This window comes from Pygoscelis adeliae, unplaced genomic scaffold (assembly GCF_000699105.1).
Source record: "Pygoscelis adeliae isolate BGI_AS28 unplaced genomic scaffold, ASM69910v1 Scaffold172, whole genome shotgun sequence".
In the NCBI taxonomy this organism is placed as follows: domain Eukaryota; kingdom Metazoa; phylum Chordata; class Aves; order Sphenisciformes; family Spheniscidae; genus Pygoscelis; species Pygoscelis adeliae.
In genome coordinates this window covers 4,487,705-4,497,787 of record NW_008824338.1, presented here as the reverse complement: position 1 = coordinate 4,497,787, position 10,083 = coordinate 4,487,705, and the positions used below count along the sequence as shown (strand labels likewise).

The window sequence follows — 10,083 nt, the reverse complement described above, 5'->3', positions numbered from 1 at the left end:
CCCCCCCCAGCTACCAAAACCTTGCCACATAAACCCAATGCAGAAATAATGCCTAAATATAACTTCATACAGTTTGTTAGCTAGAACTTTAACAATTTTTCAACCTGGAATGTTGAATGAGATTGCAATTTAATACTGTTTGCTATTAAAAAAGTGACACAGTGGTGTTTCTAATTTTTGTTATTTACATACTTTCCAAGAGAAATGTATTTGCCATAACAGCAGAAGTATAGCTCTACTCCTGGGAAAGGCAAACATTAGCAATTTAATCTTCCATATAGCCTAATGCAGCCAAGACCACAGAATTCATACAATCATAATTAAATAGCTCAGCACAGTCACTCAGCTGGAGAGCGCTTCTGAGGTCATTTGCTCCTTTGCTATACTCACTAATAACACCTTGATTTCAACACAAACACAAAGTTCCTAGATAGGAGCCTGACACTGTTGTCAAGGTGAAACTGAAACAGAATGAAACAAAAAAACAACATAAGCACACGATGTACCTTTGCTTGAGAGGAGAGGAAGAGAGACAACAAAAGATTCTACACAATGTTAAAGTGGACAAGGACAAAATAATAATCAGGATGCTTCCAGTCTCCAAAGCTGTAGTGTAATCTCTCTGTGATACGTTATCATCACTCTTACTAGAACATCCACCCCAGTAGATTTTTGCCCTTCGTGCACAAGGTATGACAGCCACTTACTAACTCTGCTCTTAAGGAATTTGATGACACATGTAAACCACACAAGGTCTTCATTATAAAGCAACCTGTATCCTTTAGGTGATTTTATTGATTATCATTTGAAGCACAGCATGAAGATGAGGTGAGAAGCAGAGTATCCATCCTTAGTGTACACCTCCTGGCCTGAGGTAGAGCACACACTGGACTTGCTCGGCCTATAATTCTGAAAGCTTATCAACCTCTTCCCTATATTTGGTAAGCCTGGACGGGAAGCTGAGGGTTTTTCCACTTAAAACATTTTTGTTTCAAAACTTCAGTACACTGAAAACAACAAATAAAGCATCTTATGAGAATTAAACTTCCATCAGGAGAAGTTTTACAATGCTGGGACAGAGTAGGATTGAGGAGACAGAAAAGAGACACAGAGGTACTATAGCACAGACACCTTGCAAGTGACCTTGTTTTCTCCATTACAGCTGAATGGCCTAGAGTTAGTTACAAAACAGTTTGATGAAGAAATGCGAGGATGAGGTGTATTTCTGGTCATTACTAGTTACATTTTGAAGGTTAACGGTGCAATCTGCAATTCCATTCAACTTTCACAGCAGTGCAATGCTAAATCTTGACAGACTTAAGGGATGGTTGTTAAAAATATCCCCAAATTTGCAATGCATTATGTAATTTTATACTCACTGCACCTTAGCACATTCAATTTCTTAAGCAAACATTCAAGGAAACCAAAGGCAGTGAATTTCCCGCAGCTTTGTTACTTTTCATGGAATGTAAATAAAAACTGTGGAAGAGACTTTTATTATTCCCACTCACCCCTTCATTTTCAAAACAAAAAAAAGCCATGACTTGCACAGCATCACACAAGGCCACAGCAGAGTCAAGCCTCATTTAGTAGAAAAACAGTCCTCTCCATTTCAGTGCCACTTCTCTTCTTCCATCCCCTGGTTTCCCCTCCCAACCATATTTCATTCTCTAAGGCAGTTATCAACAGACTCCTGATGTTCTCACTTTCTTCTCCTTTGCAAGCACTAAGAGTGACCAGATGTTTAAAACAAACACATGCACTGCTATCCCATTATCATCCTTAGACCCATAGGGCAGTATTTCTGTGCATTTGTTGTTAGAAATTAGACAAACACTCAAACCTATGGCTGCTCTCATCTTTTATTGGTGCTATTCCTGTACTGAATGAATTACGTATATCCCACAGTAACTGTATGTTGGGGGTTAACCCCAATAGGCAGCTCAGCCCCACCCAGCTGCTCTGCACTCCCACCCTACCAGCTCCTATGAAGAAAATCAACTCTAGCCCAGCCAAAACTAGCACACTGTGGGCTTTTGTCACAAATCTAGAATGGACTTTCAGAAGAATCCATAAAAGGAACAAAGACCCAAAGCAGTGGTGAATATTAAGGTCCACTACTACAAAGAATATCAGGAAGGGCAGCAAGCTAGTTTCAAAAACAGCAAGCACTGTGCTTTTAAAAAAAAAACAAAACAAAAAACAAACCACTACACAAAAAACCACAAACCCACAAATAAGAGCAACATAAATAATCTTTCAGAAACCATGCACTTTTTCCCATGACAATACCAAACCTTCTTTGATACCTTCAAGAGCCATAACCCCAGCTGACAGGTTTTTAGGGACTCCTAGATCTAGAGGCCTTCCAACACTTTTGGAATCTTGTCTTGACAGCAAGAGTTCAGACATGCATGATGGTAACTGACCCTATACACGCCTTTCCTCTCCGACACTGCTGTCTTTTGGGGTCCCAGAACAGATGCAAAGTTCTGCTGAGATAAAAATACCTGCCCATCAGACAAGAAATAGGGCCAGTTACATATCCCAGATTAAACATGCAGATTGATTGAAATACTGTATCAGACAGATCGAAATACTGTATCAGACAGTGCCACACTGCCTTTCTAAACACTAATCTCCTCCCCTCACCCACCCTCCAACAATAGAACTAGAAATGCAATATTTTAAATTAAGACCCAAGCATATACACCATTCAAAACACCAAATGGGCTGCATAAATGCCCCCAAAAGTCTGGATCCAACCTGTAAACTGCCAACACAGGAGATGCAGCTGAGCAATCCACACTGCCACTAGAATCTGTTCTTGGCCAGATGCCTGCCAGGGAACTCATCATTCACTTGCTGAATGCCAGATAGCAACTGTGTAATGGTTGAGCAGCATGAGTCACATATCCAGCAGGTTCAGGAGGAAAGCACAGGAGCACTTAATGCCAGGTGGTTGTGGCAGCAAGAGCAGGAAGCAAAGTGTTTTAAAAATGAGAAAGAGTAAAATATAGAGAGGTATGCTAAAAACACCCGCAAAAAACCCCTCAGAGATAGACATTCCTCCCTCCCCGCTCCTTTCTTCTGGTCAGGGGATCTGAGATACAGATAGATAGATAGATACAGAGAGAGAGAGAGAGAGAGAGAGAGAGAGATCAGCTTCCCTACCCACTCTCTCCCAGTAGAAAGAAACTAACAGAAATTATGAACAAAATAGAGCAGATGGGAGAAGAATGAAATAATGAAATTGCAAATATTTCTTCACAATGGAAAAGCCAAAACTCATCCCAAGCCTCAAGATTCTTTAAGTGGATGAATTATCTGCAAAGTTAAGTGGATTGGAAGGATCTATGGCATTGGATGTTTGGTGATGATCACACCACACTTACTGCTTTTATTATTTGTTGAGCACATGTAAGCTAAAATGAGTGAGGATGTTGTTTTATTTAAGAGTTTGTAAGCTGCAGCTACTTCTCAAGAAGTATGTCAGACGCAAAGCTAGAGATGCAAAAATAAATGGCAGAGTAGAACTACCAATTTCATCCCCAAATTCCCATGACTATAGAAAAAAAAAATGCAAGGAGGATAGATATTTCAGAGTTCAGCTAAGTTTAAGGCTTACTTCTGTTCCTGACTGCTCTTCATTGCACTGGCTTCCCAAAGTTCACAAATTGCTCTCAAAAACTAGCACTAGGACTGGGAGACAAACAGGAGAGACAGAACTGGACATAAGTTGGTCATTACAGAGGACCTTGCCCACCACTGACTTCTGACTTTCCAGCTGTGATCTCCAGAAATACTGGCTATTTTTGAAAGGCCAATGTGAAATACCAGAGGGATGCAAGCTTTTGCAGTAATGAACACAGGAACTGCTACCAACACAAACAGGACTTGGAAACGCTCAGCACCTCTGAAAGCCAGGACCTGTATCTCTCCGATTAGGCACCCAGAATTGGTGCCCTGAAGGCTTGAGCCTGTACCTCCATTCGATTTCAATTACTTTCTGCAGCTTTTAGATACAGAGACGTGCAGTATACAGATATGCTGAAGAGATAAGTAAGCATTTGGAACCTTTCTGGTTCTTCTTTGAAGGAATGCAAATTACATCAGTTACTATGCCAGAATGCCTCACACATCAACATGTCTCATGGCCATTGCTTTAAAGTCCACAGGTGAAACTTTAAACATGAACAGCCATTTATACTATTGAAGTTTTGCCTATGCATCTTCTTCTGCACTCAGCCACATTTCTTTGAGAGTAAAGAGACAACAGCCACACAAGCTCCACAGAACAGCTCAAATTCAAGTCTGCAGTGATGCTTCTGCTACACTGACAAAAGGGCAAAAAATATATATTTTGCTATTGTTCTGGTCAGAAGAAAAGAAAAGTAATGACAGGATAGTAGTAAGACCTGGAAATTACAGGAAATATCTTAGAAATATGAGAAAAATCTCTTTAGGATAATAAAAAAAAACTCCAATGAAGAATGGCAGGAATGTGGTAAGAAATTCTGTATATAAGATTCCAGGTTCTAGTGAGGACAGCAACACCAAAACACACCAGCTAAACTACCCACCAAGCCACAGCCTCCCTCAGAAGTCCCAACCAACCTCCTCTTTGCAGCGCCAAGTCTGTGCTGATAGAAAGCCACTAAGTTTTACATAGCCTATAAGGCATGACTTAACTACATAAAGCATTCCAAGAAACTCTGGTAAACCCAAGTTTTTCCAAAGCAGTATGTGACCAGCAAGCACTGTCTAGCCTCTTATTTTATTCTCTGGTATGTAGATAATCCTCATGAGTACTAAACTACTCTGATCAAACATTCTCTTTCAAGGCTCATTTTCTTGTGTCTATTCAGTTACCTTTCATGGATCATATTTCAGCCTCTAAAATCACAATGGAGAAACTGGCCAAGAATTAGCCAAGAACAGAGACTTGCTCAGTGTAGGTGGTTGGCCTTTAGGGCAGAATTTGTCATCTTGAAAATACTGAAGTGAACGCAGCCCAACTTAGTAGCAAACAATTGTTTCCTGGCGGACAACATTAAGCTCTCTTAAGCTATTCTCTGTGTGATCAATTCACCAATTAAAACACCAGCACATCAATTCCTTTTATCTAACTCATTATTTATAAGTCATCCAGCCAGCCTCCTTAAGCACTTTGGATATATCCAATCTTCACAACACCTGTTCATCAGAGACAAACATCATCATACTAGGCAGGCAACACAGACCAGTTACCAACAGGTTACGTGACTCTCCCTTCACAGGACGTCTATGGCAAAGCCTTGAACTGACTTAAGGTCATTTCCATCCTGGTCCACTTTAATCTTCTTTACTATTTCATACCCTTGCTCAATACTCTGATCACAAGTTAAAGTACTGAAAAAACACACAAATATTCCTATCTCAAGGCAGAGCTGACAGGACTCTGTGAGAAACTCCATATTTGTTGGAGATTTGTATTTCTTTACAAAGTGAAACATTTACATAATGCCCCTCACTGTCATTAATATGCAAGGTCATTAACTGGGATTTGGATTCATAAGTCCAATTAACGTCAAAGGAAGCTGAACAGCAAAATAGCTCATTTAGCTCCCTGAATATACACCCAACAGATCTCTATCAAACTAATTAAAGAATGACATTCCAGGCTGAATGTCCAGTCACTGCACCCCCTTGGGGCAAAAGTACCCCAGGTGCCCCCAAACAGAGCAGGCACATGATATCTAAACTGCTACCAGACAAGTGCTGGAAACAGCTCCCGTACAAATGCTACAGCTGAACCCCCCTAACTAATTGCACGGACTTCAGGAAACTATCATGTGGCCTGCCTGGTGTTCAGTAACAGAAGCCCAACACAAGAGAGGAAGCTGTGGAGAAGTCAGGAGCAAGCCAGAACATAGAAGTAATCTACCCCACTGGTACGGTGGAGATAAGTATGTAGCTGATGTAACACATGTAAGAAACCCTGAACTCATCTAGTCATAATCTGAGGAAATGCAAAGAGATAACTTGTCCTCCCCATTCTCACGCTAGGATCATGGTCTTAACAGAAAACATTATGAAGAACCTCTACTCATCTAGAACTGTGGTTTCAAAACCAGCAAATGGCCTTTTACTTTTTAAGGGGGGAAAAAAAGGGAGTATGCAGTTTACACCTTCTCCTTCTCGTGAGCAGACTTCATTCTTCAGGTACAGAAGGAAAAGAAGGACTTAAGCAAGGGCATGGCCATCCTGTTAAACAGCAGTAACACTAGCACAACTTCTTAGTGGAAGCCAGATGCTGCTTTGTGGAGAAATTGAAACAATACTGATTGGGGTACTTACTAAATTCACGACTTCTGAAACTGAGCCAGTATCTGTCTCAGCTGGACATGGCAGATCATGAATCTCTGTCCCTTATTCTTATGCAGTATAGATGTGCCTTAGATCATTAACTTCCCCAAATATACTGTAAAGAAGTGCTGATACACTTTCCTTGTATTCAGTATATGCTAAGGACACACCAAACTTTCCTACTAAACAAGCTGGAACATTTTCCCTGCCATGCAGTACTCGAAATACTCATTCCGCTGCTGCTCCTGGAAGAGACCTCACAAATATGTATTTTTCTCCTGAACTCTTTGGCACACTGCCTTTAACGCTTCCAGTATGTTACTACTATGGATCTCAGATCCGAGTTGTGGACCAGGGTCACTTGGTGGAAAGATGATACATACCTTCACTCTAACTCTAGTATCACGGAATATTCCAGACCATATCCCCAGGCTCCGCTACTACACCCAAAAATATTACAGCAGAAAAGGTGAATGGCAGATTCAAAGTGGATGAGCAGCCAGGGGCTGATCTGCAGATGATGCAGTCTGCACCTGATCAAGATGAAAGCAGGAAAAGGGCATGGTCAGGATTCTCCATCCCGCACCCATCTTGGCTGTATTTCTGGTCATTGCCATTGCTCTATTTTCAAGGCTATTCTTTCACAGTGTTAGGAACCAAGTCGTCACAGTGCTGTTCTTTAACAAATACCAAGCAAAGATGAACTTTTATCTAATTTGCACATCATGCAGGTGAACTCCAGCCCAAGATGTAGCCCAGTGTGCTGATCTGGAGTCTGGCAGTAGCTTGTTAGTAGAGAACGAAGAGGAAGCTCAGAGCGCTGGTGACAGCAACATCTTCCACACTGTCTGAGGTCGTGTGGCAGAACCATACAAAGGACCGCACAACCAAAGCTTTTATTCAAATTCTCTAGTGCACCCTTCATTTTGTAAAACGTCCAGTAATATTGAGTGCATTGTTACTGACAAGTCTAACGTTAACAGCTTACTTCATCATAGCTACACCTGTGAAGGCATTAGCTTTATTTAAAAAGATTAGGATTTACAGTGGGGGAAAAAACCCAGGTAAACAAATACAACATTAAGAACACTGGAAGAAGAAGATAAAAAGGTAGGCATATCTGTAAAGAGGCAGTAGGCAAGTGAAAAAGGAAGAAATAGGGTAACGACTAGCTAACTAATTCATAGGGAATGAGAATGTACTTAAAAACAGAGACCATACACTGTATTAAAGATGAAAGGTGGTAAATGGGAAGATAAAGAGCCAAGTTTTCTCCAATCACAGTGCCAAGTAAACATAATCTAATTCTAATGGAGCTACTGGGAATTACTCATCCAGCTGTTCTCAGCTGCCCAACCTGTGTTGGAAATGCATGTGTCTGGCACCGGTCATGCCAGACCTATGCTTCATCCATTCCCCATTGACTTGAGGCCCCTTGTGGACTGCAGCTGACAGGAGTTTAGAGCAGCAAAAGACTGCTCTTATTCCTTCCCTATTTGGTGACTGCTCTGCAATAACTATCTCTTCAATCCCTAATTTTCCTTGCACAAAGCTGCACCAAGCATATCTGAAAGGAGCAGGGGGGAATAATAAGATGGTAAAAATACTCTGAGAAGAGTAATATTGTGGTAAAAAAGTGTCACCTCTGTCAGCAGCTAATAGTTGATACCCAGGAAGACTACAGGACAGGCCAAATTCATAGCAACACTCCTCCATACTCTTATAAACTCTACCATCTCTGACTAAAGTACTTCTGAATAAGAAGGGGTACCTTTGCATTTGATAGACCTCAATCAATTTCTTGCATGGATTTGTTGAGGTGCTTTTTGAACCCATGCAACCTTTTAGCATCCATTACATTCTCTAATAAGGCAAGTCTAAGCATTTCACATCTTAACTATGAGCTGTGTGAAGTAGTATTCTCCTGTTTTGAACACGGCACTTGCTAGTTTGTTTTGACGCTTCCTAGTGGTTCTGTCAGAAGGGACAGTGAATAATTTTGCCTATTTACTTTCTCCACAGCAATCAGAATTTCCAAAATGAGATCTCAAATAGCTCTACAAATGGGGGCAGTGCCACCTCCCCCATTTTACAGGTGTACAAATAGAGGCAGGAAGAAGGGAGAAGGCTTACTCAAGATAACCTAGCAGGCTAAAGGAAAAAGTAGGCATAGAAACTGTATTATTTTAGTTCCTACCTACTGTCCTAGCTCTATGATGATATAACCTTTCAGTTTCTGGAATATTTATTTTCAGTAAACAAACACTGATCTAGATGTAAAAGAAAACAAACACACTGAGAAGCATCATCACTTATACTGAAGGCTGCAATTTAGAAGAAAAACCCTTTAGACCATAAGACAGCCCTCCTTTCTAACCAAGTATCACCATTATACACACTCCTGCCCATTTTTACACGATTCCTTACATTTCATTCATGGCTAGAGGCCAAAGGCTCATCAGCAAATTATCCCCTACTACCAGCCTAGATACATATATTTACAAACTAAAGAAATCACATAGATTCAGCCCCTTCCTCTGTCTACCTCACTTTTAATTCAAGTTTTTACTTCAATTTTACAAATACTCACAGCTCCACAGGATTCAACATTAAATGTTCTTACCTTAGCTGATATGGAGGTATCTTGATAGCAGCATCAGGAGAATCCAAGGTTTCTGTATAACCAAAGGAAACAATAGGGCTTTTAAAAGAAACTTGTGATTTCAACCATAGTAATACATCTGGCTACAATCTCTGACCCAATGATCCTAAAGTTTACACCTACTCCAGCTGACAGAACAACATTCACTGCTGCTCCAAGTATGCAAAGATTTGCATGAATCTATCAGGACACTGGGTGCCCAATGAGAAGGCACTGAGTACCATCTTTTCCTCAGTGAACTCCCTTTCACGTTATCAGCACTTCAGCAGCACATATACTAAAACTGGAACAGTATAGAGGATATTAGCATGGCTGCTGTGCAAGGATAACACACAATTAATGAAGCAACCCGTGGAACATCAAGCTGAAAGGTCAGTAATAAGACAGCAACAGGTATGAACTACCACAGATTGCTGTAACTATGGACAAAAAATAAAAATTTAAAGCAATTTTCAGTATTGCAATTATGCTGATGTAAGTTAAGGGTCTTGCTGACTAGTGCTCCAGGTAGTTAGCATCAAAAGCACTTCAAGTCACAGCCAATCTCTGAAAATGGGTGGATGCTGAAATTTACCTAAGCTCATATTCCCTTAAAAGAAGAACTTGGTTTATTGATCATTATTTCTATTATAGAACAAGGATAAAAAAAGCTCATGGAATCCAGTCAAAAAAATCCAGCTTTTAAAATAGATGCCTGAACATAAGCCAGCAGTGGAAACTGTACTGGAGATTTTTTTACGATGGAAACGGGTGGTGAGAGGGAGAAGCTTTTAGAGGAAAGACACACACACACCCCCCCAACATACACAGAAACTGGCAGCTACTGATACCCATATCTGCCTCGCAAGAACTGAAGCAGACCCAAGAGGTGGGGGTGGCGAGGGACACGGATGCTCTCCGGGACCGCCAGCAGGTGCCACAGCCCCCTCCAGCAGCGCGGTGCTCCCGGGCATTTTGAACCGCCTGAGGCGCTCCGGTCCCTCCCCACCCGCTGGAAGCTCAGCGGCCAGCGCCGAACAAGTTTGTTGAGGTCTCCCAGCCCCCGCCGTTACAAAACCTCCCCATCCGAGGCT

At 41.3% G+C, this 10,083-nt stretch overlaps 1 protein-coding gene across 1 annotated transcript in view; it reads right to left on the bottom strand.

Moving 5' to 3' along the window:
* KIAA1244 (KIAA1244 ortholog) overlaps positions 1 to 9,594 on the bottom strand; it is a 96,965-nt gene extending 87,371 nt beyond the window's left edge. Inside the window, exons 1-2 of the mRNA XM_009319146.1 lie at positions 9,585 to 9,594; positions 8,972 to 9,023 (exon numbers count right to left, since the gene is read on the bottom strand). Of these exons, the coding sequence (XP_009317421.1) occupies positions 8,972 to 9,023; positions 9,585 to 9,594 (62 nt within the window). The remainder of the gene's footprint in view (positions 1 to 8,971; positions 9,024 to 9,584) is intronic.
* Between the last annotated feature and the right edge of the window lie 489 nt (positions 9,595 to 10,083).